The sequence below is a fragment of the Scyliorhinus canicula genome, chromosome 2 (genome assembly GCF_902713615.1).
Source record: "Scyliorhinus canicula chromosome 2, sScyCan1.1, whole genome shotgun sequence".
Taxonomy (NCBI): Eukaryota; Metazoa; Chordata; class Chondrichthyes; order Carcharhiniformes; family Scyliorhinidae; genus Scyliorhinus; species Scyliorhinus canicula.
Window position 1 is genome coordinate 96,051,298 of NC_052147.1, and position 15,853 is coordinate 96,067,150.

General features: G+C 47.6%; 1 protein-coding gene across 1 annotated transcript in view; it reads left to right on the forward strand.

Annotated features, from left to right (window-relative positions):
* Positions 1-15,853, forward strand: part of LOC119956427 (metastasis-associated protein MTA1-like) — a 212,396-nt gene that overhangs the window by 91,711 nt on the left and 104,832 nt on the right. Inside the window, exons 6-7 of the mRNA XM_038783640.1 lie at positions 5,087-5,189; positions 6,130-6,229. Of these exons, the coding sequence (XP_038639568.1) occupies positions 5,087-5,189; positions 6,130-6,229 (203 nt within the window). The remainder of the gene's footprint in view (positions 1-5,086; positions 5,190-6,129; positions 6,230-15,853) is intronic.

The following is a 15,853-nucleotide window of genomic DNA, read 5'->3' on the forward strand; positions in this document are numbered from 1 at the left end:
CTGCTAGCCTGGTGACTCATTGCTCCGGCGCCCACTTGTCTCACTTCCATTGTTTCCCCGCCCTCACATCTCCCCACTCCCCAGCACACCATACCCCACTCCGACCCACTGGAGCAATCTCACTAAAATGGGAAGATCAAACAAGATGTAAACATCAAACTGCACCGCGAGGCTGCTCCAGGTACAATACAGTTCCAGCCGTGTACACAGAAAAGTGTTAACCCACGTCACTTTCTGAGCATTAATAAAATAACACCGCAATAACCCAGTAACCGTACATCACCCATCCGAAACAAACATAAAAACCATAAACATAAATGAAACGAAAACCCCCAACCAACATCCTTAATCCCCATTGCTGACCGGCCACCCTTTTGTTACAATACAGGCTCCAGCACCGCTCCTTTTCCACAAACCTATGGAACCTAATCACCATCGGACGGGGGGGACCCCCGGACGCACCTGTCTCGCCTGTACTCTGTGTGCCCCCTCCAGCTCCGGCGGTCGGGGAAAGGCTTCAGCCCCCATCAGCTGCAGCAGCAGGTCTGCTACAAACGCTGTGGCATCAGCTCCCTCAGCCCCCTCCGGGAGGCCAATGATCCTCAGATTTTGTCTGCGGGCTCTATTTTCCAACTCCTCTACTCTGTCCAGCAGTCTTCTGTCTCTCCTTCAACTCGTCGATTTCTAGCGCAGCAATTGTCTGTGCGTCCGCCTGCTCCTCCACCGCCTCTCCCAGCTCCTTATCTTTTTCGTCCTGGGCATCCAGCCTCTGGTTCAGCTGATCCACTGCCTTCTGAAGTGGGTCCAAGTTATCCCGCTTCAACGACTCATAACTGTTTTTAATAACCTGCAGCATGTTTTCCAGCGCTTGCTGGATTGCCTGGTCCGAGGTCTGTAGGTCTGCCATCTTGGCTCCCGGGTCAGCTTCCCCTGCACCTTGCCTGTGTCCCTTCCTCTCCCGTTTTCGCTGCTTTCTGCCCTCCCGCGGTTCCATGCAGCTCTGCTCGCTCCTCCGCACCTCCGTGGCCGTCCTTTCACCGCTCCACAGTCCCGCAAAACCGGGGAACCAGGTCCTCAAATCCCGCCGGAGCGAGAGCCCCCGAATGTGCGGCTCACTCACTCATTGCCGCAACCTGAAGCCAGAGAAAAATTGTATGCACTCCTCATGGTCATTTCTCTTATTTTCTAAAAGGTGGACAGAGGACACTTCATTGGGACAAATGCAATTACAAACAAATCAACAAGCTAATTTATTCTTTGCTTGATGCTTAAATAAACAATAACATGAACAGTGAATTTGAATGTATTTCATAACACTCCTTGAGACAAAGAAAATAAAGGATGTGAAGCTGTTCCAGTTGGGCTACATTCAATGTTAGCTCAGTTGGCTAGAGGGTTAGCATGTGACCAGATTATCACCAACAGCACAGGATTCAATCCCCCTTCCAGCTGAGGCAGACCCAGGACCTGCCTCCACCCTCCCTTATGGTTTGGCGAATAATCGCAGCAGACCTGCCTTCAGACAAAGAACTCCAGAAGAAGCATTTCTCTGCTGAGACTGAATGAGAAATCCTGAACTCATTGTGGCTCAGTTCCTTCCATGACACATGACAAAACTGCTCTGTTTTTGCTCCAGCTGTTCTGTGGACCAGAAGAAAAAGGGTTGACCTCTGCTCCACCCTAGTTCCCCATGTCCAGGTATTGACCGTATGAGCTGTTAATCCAATGAGCTATGGCCCTCCTAGTCCTGTGTTTTTCTGGCAACAACCCTTGCTGAGCTTACATGAATGAGTTCTGGCATTAAGTATGTGAATATCACTGGAAAGTAGTAATTACTTCTTCAGTCTCTCAAACTGGTTTCAAACAATATATTTTTATTCAAGGCATTTTCATTTTATATACAAAATGCACAATACAACATAGCTATTGCTATACCATTTTCTCAAAACAACTCATCCCTGCCCAGTACACCATAAACCCCACTTTTGAATTAAATTATGGCTAAAATACAATAACACAACACAAAAACAAAGAAAAAATTGAATAACGCAACAGCCCACCTTCTGACGTTTAGCAGTCCTTAAAGAAGGAGATGAACAACTTCCACCTCGAGTGGAACCCCTCCTCTGACCCCCCTAATGACAAACTTTATTTTCTCCAAATGCAGGAATTACACTAGGTCGCTCACCTAACCCCCTGCCTTCAGCAGCTCGAGAGCCCGCCATCTAACAAGATCCTCCTCCAGGGGCAGCACGGTAGCACAGTGGTTAGTGCTGCTGCCTCAACGGCGCCGAGGTCCCAGGTTCGATCCCGCCCTGGGTCACTGTCCATGTGGAGATTGCACATTCTCCCTGTGTTTGTCTGGGTTTCGCCCCCATAACTCAAAGATGTGCAGGCTAGGTGAATCGGCCATGCTACATTGCCCTTTAATTGGAAAAAATGAATTGGGTACTCTAAATTTATTTTTTTAAAAGATCCTTTCCCCCATGCGTGCCTCATAAGTGAGACAGTCCGTCATGCCAAATCGCACAGAGCTCCTGATAGGAGCAGTCTTTTCCTTGTTGAATCTGACCAGATCTGTCCCCAAGTCCTGGTAAATACGGAATGTGTGGCCTTACCAGGTATATTCACAAGTTTCCTTTGCACCCCCCCCCAGGATTTGTTTCCATATCCAGGTACCAATGGAGCCGTACGATGATTGCCCGTCGCAGCTCCCCAACTCTCGGCTTCCTCCTTAACGACCGGCGTGACCAATCCACTTCAGGAGGGTGGTCAAAGACCCCCTCCCCCCACCAGCCTCTCAAATATCTTGGCTACTTTACCTTGGTCTTTGTTTCCTCAATGCCTTCAGGCAGACCCATGATCCTCAGATTCTGCCTCCTTCAGCAGTTTTCCAGGTCATCAACCTCCTCCTTTCCCTTTTTCTGCCCCTCCAACATCCTCTAAAGAGGCAATCCAATGCTCGTGGTCAGCCACCGCCTTACCCACGTCTTCTGCGCCTCCAGCCTCTGATCCACTCTATCCAGGGCAGCCCGAATTGGCTCGCCAAGTCCTCCGAGACCACCAGCCCCTGTTTCTTAAAGTCAGCCGAGAGAAATTTGACCAACTGCTCCAGTGTGCGGGCAATGATTCCATAGGTCCCTCCACCATCTTTTTCGCCTCCAGTGCCACGCATGTCCTCCTGGTCCGAAGAGTGCCCTATTCGACACACTCCTCGTCTGGTATCTCTTTGACCTTACCCACCGAAGGAGAATACCAAGTTCTTCGATCATATGATGTTTTCCACCTGCAACACCCTTGTAAAATGGAGAGAAAGGGCCAAAGAATCAGTACTCAGGCAGAGCTACCTTATATGCGACCATCACTTCATGGCTGCCACGAATTTCCCCTCAAACTGATTTGACCAACAATGGATAACTCGGTGTCCTTTTCCTGCACTTCAAAAATATTTAATTGGTTGTGAAGTGCTTTAAATGATTTGAGTTTGCGAAAAGATGCTACATAAATGCAAGTTCTTTCTTTCTTCCTTGATTGGCCTTACTCTTCCCGTGGCTTCAGCTGTTTTCTTTGTCAAGACGTTTGGGAATTAATTGTCGATATCTTAAACCTGTCCATCATTCATTGGCGTTGAGATGGTGGAAGTGGAGCGCACTCATAACCACTGCAGGCTGTGTAGCGAAGGTGCTGCTAAAATGTTGACGTTTGATACAACTGAGTGGCTTGCTGAATCACTTGTGAGTGCAGTTAAGAGTTTGTCACGTGGGTGTGGAATTGGATTCACACATTGCCCATACTGACAGGAAGCAACGTATAAGTTAAAATCAAGAGAAGCTTTTGTTTTCTTAGAACTGCCTAACAATAACGATATGTAATCTGAAATGTATTATAATTCAAACCAAAGATCCCATCTCGACCAAAATGAGCAAAACTATTTGTAAAACCTAGGATCCCATTTTTAAAAAAGCTTTTATGATCTGCCTTTCTACTTTTAGAGTAGTCAATCTCCTAAATCTCTTTGTTTCTCTATTCCGCTTAAAGTTTAGCATTTCTCCCATTCCTCCTACCAAATTGTAAAATTTCATATGCTTTAAAAATCATCTAAAAATAGCACGGTGGCGCAGTGGTTAGCACTGCTGTCTCACGGCGTGGAGGACCCAGGTTTGAACCCGGCTCTGGGTCACTGTCTGTGTGGAGCTTGCACATTCTCCCCACGTCTGTGTGGGTCTCACCCCCACAACCCGAAGATGTACAGGGTAGGTGGATTGGCTGTGCTAAATTGCCCCTTAATTGGAAAAAATTAATTGGGTACTCTTTAAAAAAAAAAAAAAAATTTTTTTTAATCTAAAAATGATCTCCCCAACCTATGAATCTATGTCATCCTTTTGTCACTTCCAGCGCTGTTCATAGTTGATAATGTTCCCATTTTTGCCTGAAAAGAGGGCTTCTGTCTGACTTTGTTTCAGTGAATGGGAGAAGCCCTGCTAAAATTCACTGCTTTTTGAGTTGTCCCCAGATGTAGATGTTGTAGCTCCAAGTCCATATCATCTATGTATGAGGCGCAGTGATCTCCACAATGACCTCTGAGGGTACTGCTTAAATCTATTCGAACTTTTGACTAATTTCCAATCAATGCTGAGCCACTCCCTTGAATGCCACCTGCCTTAATTTTAAGAACAAACCTCTTACTTGGCTCTATAATCTGTTATGCTGTGTCTATAAATAGACGGAGAGTACTGTCATGGATTTCACAGTATAAAACGGGATGGCCCATTCCATGGTATGGCTTTCCCTTACTTCTTATGCTGCAGTGATTCCCACCTTCTGTAAATGGAGGCCCAGGCACAAGATAGGAGCAGCAAAACTAATGAAGGTCAAGGGGAAGGTGGGCAAGATGTGGTCCCTGGATTGTACGATGAAGGGTATTCTCTCCTACACTAATTACTTTGGATTGTGCATTTTTGAATATTTTCACCACTGTTCTGGAGACACTCGGATTTTATACATATCAACTTATTTAAACTCCTGGCATTTTCCCACCATTCTTTATGGTTTGATAAGCATTGTCGCTGATTTTCTTGTATTACAGGAGAAGAGGATGGAAGAGATCAGTCCAAAATGGAAGCCAAGATCTGGGATGGCGACACCCCACTGACAGACAAACAGATTGACCAGTTTTTAGTTGTTGCTCGGTGAGTTCTGACGACATACCCGATAAAATGTGGTATGAACAACTAATCACAAAACTGTTTTTAATGTTGGTGCAATGGTGAAAGAAGTCTGGTTGCCTGATGAGGAATTTCAGGCTGAGTTCTGGTGTCCATATTCCAAGTCTTGTTGCTTTTTGTCACTCAGTAATATTGAGCCTTGCTCCACAATGTTGTTGAACTTCAGTATTCTGCCAATCAATTAACTTATTGTGTGTCTACTAAAAGGAACGCGGCTGGTTTCTGTGCCCTTTGTCATTTCTGGCAAGGAGACCCAAACGAAATAGAAAGGTACTCCCAAGTTTCTGTGTTCTTGAATAAAGTTAAGTTGTGATTCCTGTGCGAATGCATCTCACAGCGAATACAGGCACTGGTACAGTGCAATCCTTAATGTACAGATCTGGAATGTCTGGGTTTGATATATTTCTTAATTGATCTCAACTAGTGCTACAATTAGTCTCAACATCCCTGGGTTTTTTCCTGATGCATAATAATAATAATCGCTTATTGTCACAAGTAGTTACTGTGAAAAGCCCCTAGTTGCCACATTCCGGCACCTGTTCGGGGAGGCTGGTATGGGAATATATACGCATAATATACGTTCTTGCGGGTGGGTTTTGCTGGCAATGCCAACATTTATTGTCCATCCTTCATTGGCATTGAGAAGGTGGAAGTGGAGCACATTCATAACCACTGCAGGCTGCATAGTGAAACTGCTGCTAAAATGTGAAGTTTGATAAAACTGAGTGGCTTGCTGAATCACTTGTGAGTGCAGTTAAGAGTTCGCCATGCGAGTGTGGGACTGGAGTTGCCCATACTGCCTGGAATCAACATGTAAATTAAAATCAAGGGAAGCTTTTTTTTCTTGGAACTGCCTTGTTCAAACGAAAAGTAATGATGTGTAATTATCTTTGGCCCTCTCCAGGTCTGTAGGTACATTCGCCCGTGCTTTAGACTGCAGCAGTTCAGTAAGACAACCCAGTTTACACATGAGTGCAGCAGCTGCCTCCAGGGATATCACCCAGGTAAGAAATGACTGCTCAGTGTGTATAGTGTCCCGCTACTGCTCTTCATGTTGACTGTATTGTTTGCCTACTGTCTCATCTGGCAGATTTACAAGAATATTGGCAGGGATAGAAAAATTGGATAGGCTGGGTATGTTTTTTTTTTAAACGGGTGGCTGAGGGGAGATTTAATTTTGGTGTGTAAAATTATGAAAGGCCAAGGAAAGACCGATTTCTAATAGCGGATGGGTCAATAGCCAGGGGCTTAGATTTAAAGTAATTGGATGAAGAATTAGAGGGGAGTTGAGGAGTCATGTTTTTCACCAAGAGGGTGGTGAAGGATTAGAACTTGTTGCTTGAAAGGGTGGTAGAGATGGAAAGCCTTCTTGCATTTAGAAACATATGGGTATGCACTTGAGGTAAAGTCACCTAAAGGGCTACAGTTGAAGAGCTGGAAGGGGGAATTATACTGGGTAGCTTTTTTTAGGCAGGCATGCACACAATAGGCCAAATGGTCCCTTGCAACTTATTTCTTTTAATGTTTCTTGTTTGTTTCTATCGTCAAACTTCACTGTGTTCAGCTCAATCATCATATCAGCCATGTCTCAGTTGGTAGCACTCTTCCCTTCTGAGCCAGAAGGTCATGGGTTCAACTTCCACTTTCAAGACTTGAAAATGAAATGAATGACTTGAGCTCTAAGTTGACGCTTCAGTACTGTACCGAGGCAGTGCTGGCATTGTTACAGGTGCAGTCTATGGAATGAGATGTTAAATCGAGCCCCCACGTAGATAGATGGAAATGACCATGGGACTATTTTGAAGAGCAGGGAATTTCACCCGATGTACTGGTCTTCATTTATTCTTCAATCATCACCACTAAAATGAGATGAAGGTGATCTGCCCATTGTGTCATTGCTGTTTGTGGAAGCTTGTTGTTTGCAATCTGGCTGCTGCTTTTCTTGCATGCTGACAGTGACTACACTCCTGAAGTACTTCTTTGGCTGTAAAGTGCTTTGGCACATCCTGAGGTTGTGAAAGGCATTATTCAAATGCAGTTTTTATAGTCTGAGCAACAGGCAAAGGTCAGTGTGTCAGACTCTGAACTGGCGACCAGAACAGCCAGCTGTTCCTACCAGAGGGAGAGCCGGACCATTTTTTTTTTTTTTTTGGAAATGTTTTTTATTGAGTTTCCATATTTTATATCCATATTTACTTACTTGCCATCAGACTGTCGCTTGCGGCTTTGTCCTTCCTTTTTTTTGGGAATAATTTTTATTCAAGTTTTCAACAACAAATTTTATCACAACAGAGAAAAACAGTAACTCCTCCCCTCCAATACAAAAACAATAAATTAACAAGAAAAAGAAATAAGCATAAAACCATGAGAACAAACCCCCATAACGAACCCGTAGCCCCCCCCCCGCCGGCTACCTTACCCCAATTCCCGTCCATTTTCCCCTGATTCTTGGCCACCCGACTATTCTTCCTCTTGTTCGTTGGCCACAAACAGGTCCCGGAACAATTGCATGAATGGCTCCCACGTTCTGTGGAAGCCGTCGTCTGACCCTCGGATGGCGAATTTGATTTTCTCCATTTGGAGAGATTCCGAGAGGTCGGACAGCCAGTCTGCAGCTCTGGGTGGTGCTACTGACCGCCAGCCAAACAGGATTCTACGGCGGGCGATCAGGGAGGCAAAGGCAAGGGCGTCCGCCCTCCTCCCCAAGAATAGATCTGGCTGGTCTGAAACCCCGAAGACCGCCACTATCGGGCATGGCTCCACCATCACCCCCACCACTTTGGACATAGCCTCGAAGAAGGCTGTCCAGTACTCCACAAGTCTGGGGCAAGACCAGAACATGGGTGTGGTTGGCCGGGCCTCTTTGGCACCGTTCACATCTGTCCTCCACCTCCGGGAAGAACCTACTCATACGGTTTCTTGTTAAGTGGGCTCTATGTACCACTTTTAGTTGCGTCAGGCTGAGCCTTGCGCACGTGGAGGTGGAGTTGACCCTATGCAGTGCTTCGCTCCAGAGTCCCCACCCTATCTCAATCCCCAGGTCATCCTCCCATTTCTTTCTTGTTGCGTCCAGTACGGTGTCGTCCCTTTCTACCAGTCGGTCATACATGTCGCTACAGTTCCCTTTCTCTAGGATACTTGCGTCCAGTAGGTCTTCTAGTAGTGTCTGTCGTGGCGGTTGTGGGTACGTCCTTGTCTCCTTTCGTAAGAAGTTTTTTGAGCTGCAGATACCGTAGCTCGTTCCCCCTGGCTAGCCGAAATTTATCTGTCAGTTCGTCCAGTGTTGCGATCCTGCCCGTCTGTGTATAGGTCCCTGACTGTCAGTATCCCTCCGTCCTGCCTCCACCTTTTGAAGGTGGCGTCAGTCAGTGCTGGTGTGAACCTAAGGTTGTTGCAGATGGGAGCCTTGTCCGACGTTTTGGTCAGGCCAAATTGCTGCCGCAGTTGGTTCCAGGATTGGAGGGTGGCTGTCACCACTGGGCTGCTGGAGTGTTTTTTGGGTGGGGATGGGAGTGCTGCCGTGGCGAGGGCCCGGAGGGAGGTCCCCATGCAGGAGGCCTCCTCCGCATGCACCCACTCGGCCTCTGGCTCCTGGATCCATCCCCTTACTCGCTCGGCTGTTGCCGCCCAGTGGTAGAATGTTAGGTTTGGGAGGGCTAGCCCCCCTCTGGATTTTGTTTTTTGTAGGACCTTCTTTGGGATCCTAGCATTTTTACCCCCCCCCCCCCCCATACGAACGCCATGATTAGTTTGTCCAGCGCTTTGAAAAAGGCCTTGGGGATGTAGATCGGAATGGATCTAAACAGGAAGAGGAACCTGGGCAGTAGGTTCATTTTGATCGTTTGGACTCTCCCTGCGAGGGAGAGTGGGAGTGTGTTGAGCCGGACCATTTTAAAGGGCTGGACCTCATATCCGTGCCACTGGTGAACAACATTCTCCAAATGGCAATTAGGGATGGGCAATAAATGCTGGCCTGGCCAGCGATGCCCACATCCCAGGAATTAACTTAAACTAGTTCCTAGCACTTCCTTGCAGAAATATAATGAAAATGTATCTTTAAGAGGCATTTTCATTTTTCTTCTTATCATTACCTTTATTTACTCATGCAGATTTTACCTTAGCAGTAACAATTTACATCACAAGGATTTTTCCACAAGAATCCTATTCCACACAAGTCCCTTTTGATCACGGCATTCTTCTTGCTCCATTTTTGCTCTTTATAACTTTCTTCAATCTAATGAAATTAGTCACACCCATACACACAAATACAAACTTGTTTCACAGTAAATGCCAAAGGAATATGGGGGAAATATTGAAAAATATGGTAATTCATGCCCATGTATCAGTTCAAATGCACTGAATCCTGTGGACGCACAAGGGTTATCTCTAATTGCAAACAGTAAAAATGGAATCCCTTTATCCAAATGATTAGGGCATTCTTGACAATTAAATAATAATAATAATCACTTATTGTCACAAGTAGGCTTCAATGAAGTTACTGTGAAAAGTCCCAAGTCGCCACATTCCAGCGCCTGTTCGGGGAGGCCGGTACGGGAATTGAACAGGCGCTGCTGGCTGTGTTCGGCTTTAATCATGGTATTTAAAGTTTTTAACCGGCTTTCCAAAACTCCTTCCAATTGTGGATGAAAAGCTGAAGATTTAAATTGTTTTATTCCCAAAGTATTCTTTGTTTCTTTGAATATTAGTGACAAAAAATTTGAGCCTTGATTTGATTGTATTTTCTTGGGTAATCCATATCTTGTAAAGAATTGAACTAACTTTTCTCTTCAGCCGTGAGTCATCCAGACATGAAACGTTAGCTCCGTTCTTTCTCCACAGGTGCTGTCAGACCTGCTGAGATTGTCCAGTATTTTCTGTTTTTATTTCATATTCCAGCATACGCAGTAACTTGCTTTCAACTTTTCTATTACCATTTTCATCACAATCCTCCCCAAAGACGCTGCCTCAGGAAATCTTGTTCAAACATTCATATTGGCAAAAGATACTGATTCCCACTTCTGGGGCGAAATTCTCCCCTACCCGGCGGGGCGGAGGGTAGCGGAGTGGCGCCAACCACTCCGGCGTCGGGCCTCCCCAAAGGTGCGGAATTCCGACGACTGCCTTTGGCGCCACGCCGCCCGTCGTCGGGGCTGGCCGAAAGGCCTTCACCGGTGGGCGTGAGTCCGCGCATGCGCTGGAGCGTCAGTGGCCGCTGACGTCACCACCGGCGCATGCGCGGTGGAGGGGGTCTCTTCCGCCTCCGCCATGGTGGAGGCCGTGGCGGCGGCGGAAGAAAAAGAGTGCCCCCACGGCACAGGCCCGCCCGCTGATCGGTGGGCCCCGATCGCGGGCCAGGCCATCGTGGGGGCACCCCCCCGGGTCCAATCGCCCCGTGACCCCCCCCCCCCCCCCCCCCCCCCCCCCCAAGGACTCCGGGGGCCCGCTTGCGCCGCCTGCTCCCGCCGGCACAGAGGTGGTTTAAACCACGTCGGCGGGAACGGCCTGACAGCGGTGGGACTTTGGCCCATCGTGGGCCAGAGAATCACCGCGGGGGGCCCGCCAATTGGCGGGGTGCGACTCCCGCTCCCGCCGATTTCCGGGTGGCGGAGAATTCCGGCGGGGGCGGGATTCACGCTGGACCCGGGCGATTCCCCGACCCTGCGGGGGGGTCGGAGAATTCCGCCCCTGGTTTTAGGTAGGGGTTCCACACAATCTCTTAAGACCCTGTATAAACCGTTCTTCAAAAGGCGATGTTGGAATTAAGCTGCAGGTTCAATCATTGATTGGGGTTTCACTGCTACCTGACATGTATGGTATTACGTGTCTGCCAGAATTTAACCACATCTTTATGCAATCCTGGCCAGTATTTTGACCTGCGTTTTCCTATCAGTTAAATGACCTGCCATTGGAATTTCATGAGCCACTTATAAAATTTCACTATGATACTCAGAATGAAACTACCACCTGTTGAATTACTGCCTATTCCTCATCGGCTGGTATTTGAGGTGGTCTCCATTTCCTCATTGGCACTTAGTCTTTTACATAACAACACTCAGGCAATCGTTCTAACTCAGTCTCCAAACAGGCTGTTTGATACAGCTCTCTCAACTCTGGATCAGCCTATTGCATTTCTACAAGAAAAGATGGGCGAAACATGTCATAGATCATAGAATTTACAGTGCAGAAGAAGGCCATTCGGCCCATCGAGTCTGCATCAGCCCTTACAAAGAGCACCCTACTCAAGCCCACGTATCTACCCTATCCCCGTAACCCAGTAACCCCCACTTAACCTTTTCGGACACTAAGGACAATTTAGCATGGCCAATCCACCTAACCCGCACATCTTTGGACAGTGGGAGGAAACCGGAGCACCCGGAGGAAACCCACGCAGACGCAGGGAGAATGTGCAGACTCTGCACAGACAGTGACCCAAGCTGGGAATTGAACCTGGGACCCTGGAGCTGTGAAGCAACTGTGCTAACCATTGTGCTTACCAGCCTCATCCTTTTTACATTCCTCCTTTTTGCTTAAATTTTCAAAATTAGTGTTGGATAGCCGAATTTCTAGGTTAATTCCATGAGACCTCGCCATGACACTGTCAGAAAATCCAGGATGTTCCTTCTGCAGCATCCCAGTTTCTTTCACTTCCACTGATTGTTCCAACAGCCTCGGTGAAGCTAATATATTTGAACCAGCCATGTCAATCCCTATGGAAAAGTCAATAAATTCAATAGGGATTTGCTCTACTACTCCAACTGCAACTTACTAAGTCATCCTTTTATCCAACTCTGTATAATGGGATGAGTTTCTAACCTCCGTGTATACCTCCAATTAATATTTTTTCCATCATTAGACAAATTGTATCATTCGCCAACATCAGTGACTGACTTTCTCCAGTGTCTCTCAACCTTTTTATTGGTTCACCAACTTGTTCAGAAGAATAAGGGAATACCTCCTCTGCAAACAAATCTTTAAACATTTCCATAACTTATTTGCTTATTTTATAGGAGGGGTAAGGGACACTTCTCATAGAACATAGAACGTACAGTGCAGAAAGAGGCCATTCGGCCCATCGGGTCTGCACCGACTCACTTTAAGCCCTCACTTCCACCCTATCCCCATAACCCAATAACCCCTCCTAACCTTTTTGGTCACTAAAGGCAATTTATCATGGCCAATCCACCTAACCTGCACGTCTTTGGATGGTGGGAGGAAACCGGAGTACCCGGAAAAAACCCAGACACTGGGAGAACTCTGCACGGACAGTGGCCCAGCGGGGAATCGAACCTGGGACCCTGGCGCTGTGAAGCCACAGTGCTATCCACTTGTGCTACCGTGCTGCCCAATTGTGATAAAACATCCAGAACCTCCAGCAGCCTGGCTCTCTTTAGCCATAATCAAGAAAAGATTTTATTGACCATCCTTTTTTTAAATAAATTTAGATTACCCAATTATTTTTTCCAATTAAGGGGCAATTTAGCGTGGCCAATCCACCTACTCTGCACATTTTTGGTTTGTGGGGGCGAAACCCACGCAGACACGGGGAGAATGTGCAAACTCCACACGGACAGTGACACAAAGCCGGGATCGAACCTGGGATCTCAGCGCCGTGAGGCGGTTGTGCTAACCACTAGGCCACCGTGCTGCCCTTTTATTGACCATCCTGAGGCTTTTTCACCTTCCTCGTCGGTTCTGAAGGAACACGTTTCATCTGCTACGTTTTCAACACCCATTTTGTTTCCTGATACGACCTTTCTTGAGGATTCCTAATGCGCTCCTTCTGCTGCAAAAGACCAGCAGACTTTAATTTCCTGCAAGTACTTTTAGTATGTCCAGTGTTACAACAAATTAAGAATAAAGAAAAGTACAGCACTTCCTTCGGCCCTCCAAGCCTGTGCCGACCATGCTGCCCATCTAACCTAAAATCCTTTACACTTCTGGGGCCTGTGTCTCTCTATTCTTATCCCAGGGGTGGGCAAACTACGGCCCGCGGGCCGCATGCGGCCCGCCAAAGGTATTTCTGCGGCCCACCAAGTCATTAAAAAAAAAAAAAAAAATTTCTTTAAAAAAAAATTTTTTTTTTTTTTTTTTTTAATTTTTTTTTAAGGTTAATGGGGGGGGGGGCTGTTGGGTTACTTACAGGGTGGATACGTTGACTTGCATAGGGTGATCATTGCTCGGCACAGCGTCGAGGGCCGAAGGGCCTGTTCTGTGCTGTACTGTTCTATGTTCTATATGAGGCGCCCAGAATCATAACCGGGTGAAATAATTATTTTACTTAATATACTATGCGGCCCTTTCTGAATTGTGAATTTCTGAATGTGGCCCTTGCACGGAAAAGTTTGCCCACCCCTGTCTTATCCTATTCATGTATTTGTCAAGACACCCCTTAAACATATCGTACTTGCTTCCAGCACCTGTCCCGGCGTTCCAGGCACTCACCACCCTCTGTGTAAGTAAAATACAATTTTCCCTCTCTCATCTCCACTAAACTTTGCCCCTCATACCTTCAACTTATATCTCCTAGTAATTGACTCTTCCACCCAGGGAAAAACCTTTTTTAAAATAATATTTTATGAAGGTATTTGAACATTTTTATCACAGTAACATAAACAATGACATCAACATGGTAAAATAGACACCCCCCGGAATACTGCACCTGCTGACATTTTAATTGTCCCCGGGAAAGTCGACGAACGGCTGCCACCTCCAGGAGAACCCTAACATTGACCCTGTTAAAGCAAACTTTATTTTCTCGAGATTGAGAAACCCAGCCTAGTCACTAACCCAGGTCTCTACACTCGGGGGCTTCGAGTCCCTCCACATTAACAAGATCCATCTCTGGGCTACCAGGGAGGCAAAGGCCAAGACGTCGCCCTCTTTCGCCCCCTGAACTCCCGGATCTTCCGATCGTTCCCCCCGGACTCGGCACCACCCGTGTTTTTAGTACCATGGACATTGCCTCAGGAAAATCCTGCCAAAACCCTCTTAAGCTTCGGGCATGCCCAAAGCATGTGGACATGATTTGCTGGGCTTCCCTCGCACCTCGCACACCTATCCTCAACCCCGAAGAACTTACTCATCCTAGCCACTGTCATGTGTGCCCGGTGGACTACCTTAAATTGTATCAGGCTGAGCCTGGAACATGATGAGGATGTATTAACCCTGCTTAGGGCATCCGCCCATAGCCCCGCCTCTATCTCTCCTCCTAGCTCGTCCTCCCACTTGCCCTTAAGCTCCTCCACCGGAGTTCCCTCCGCCTCCGAAAGCTCCTGCTAAATATCCAATACCTTCCCCTCTCCCACCCAGGTACTGGAGATTGCTCTATCCTGTATCCCCCGTGGCGGCAGCAGCGGAAAGGCCGGCACCTGTTTTCTCAGGAGGTCTCGCACCTAGAAACACCTAAAACCATTCCCTGCTGGCAATTTAAATTTATCCTCCAAAAGTTTCAAGCTGGGAAAGCTCCCATCTATTAATAGATCCTGCATCCTTCCAATTCCTGCCCTCTGCCAACTCTGGAACCCGCCATCGAGCCTACCCAGTACAAACCTGTGGTTATTATAAATCGGGGTCCAAATCGATGCTCCCTCCACTCTCTTGTATCTCCTCCATTGCTCCCAGATCCTTAGAGCCACCACTATCACCGGACTTGTGGAGTATCGGGCCGGTGGGAACGGCAGAGGTGCCGTTACCAATGCTCCCAAATTGGTGTCTTTACATGACGCCGCCTCCAACCGCTCCCATGCCGACCCCTCCCCCACTACCCACTTCCTAATCATGGCTATATTAGCCGCCCAGTAGTAATTGCAGAAGTTCGGCAGCGCCAACCCACCCTTCCCCCGACTGCACTCCAATAACACTTTCTTCACTCGCGGGGTTTTACCCGCCCACACAAAGCCCAAAATAATCTTATTGACCCGTTTGAAAAAGATCTTGGGAATGAAAATGGGGAGGCACTGAATGGCAAACAGAAATCTGGGGAGGGACGTAATTTTCACGGTCTGCACCCTCCCCGCCAGTGATAGCGGGAGCATGTCCCATCTCTTAAAGTCCCATTCCATTTGTTCTACCAACCGGGATAGGTTTAACTTGTGTAGTACCTCCCATTTCCGGGCCACCTGGATTCCCAGATATCGAACGCCCTTCCCTACCATTCTAAGCGGCAGCTCTCCCAGTCTCTTCTCCTGTCCTCTTGCCTGGATCGCAAACATCTCGCTTTTCTCCATGTTCAATTTATACCCCGAAAAATTGCCAAATTCCCCCAAGATTCGCATTACTTCCCCATCCCCTCCAACGGGTCTGAAATGTGCAAGAGCAGGTCATCTGCGTCGAGCGAGACCCGGTGCCCCCCCCCCCCCCCCCCCCCCCCCCCCCGAACCAGCCCTTTCCAATTCCGAGAGGCTCTTAATGCCATGGCCTAGGCTCTATGGCCAGAGCAAACAGTAACAGGGAGAGGGGGCACTCTTGCCTCGTCCCTCGGTGTATTTCAAAGTACCCCAATCTCAGCCAGTTCGTACGCACACTCGCTACTGGTGCCTGATAGAGCAACCACGCCCAGTCAATAAAGCCCTTACCAAACCCAAACCTTCCCAGCGCCTCCCACAGGTAATTCTACTCCACACGATCAA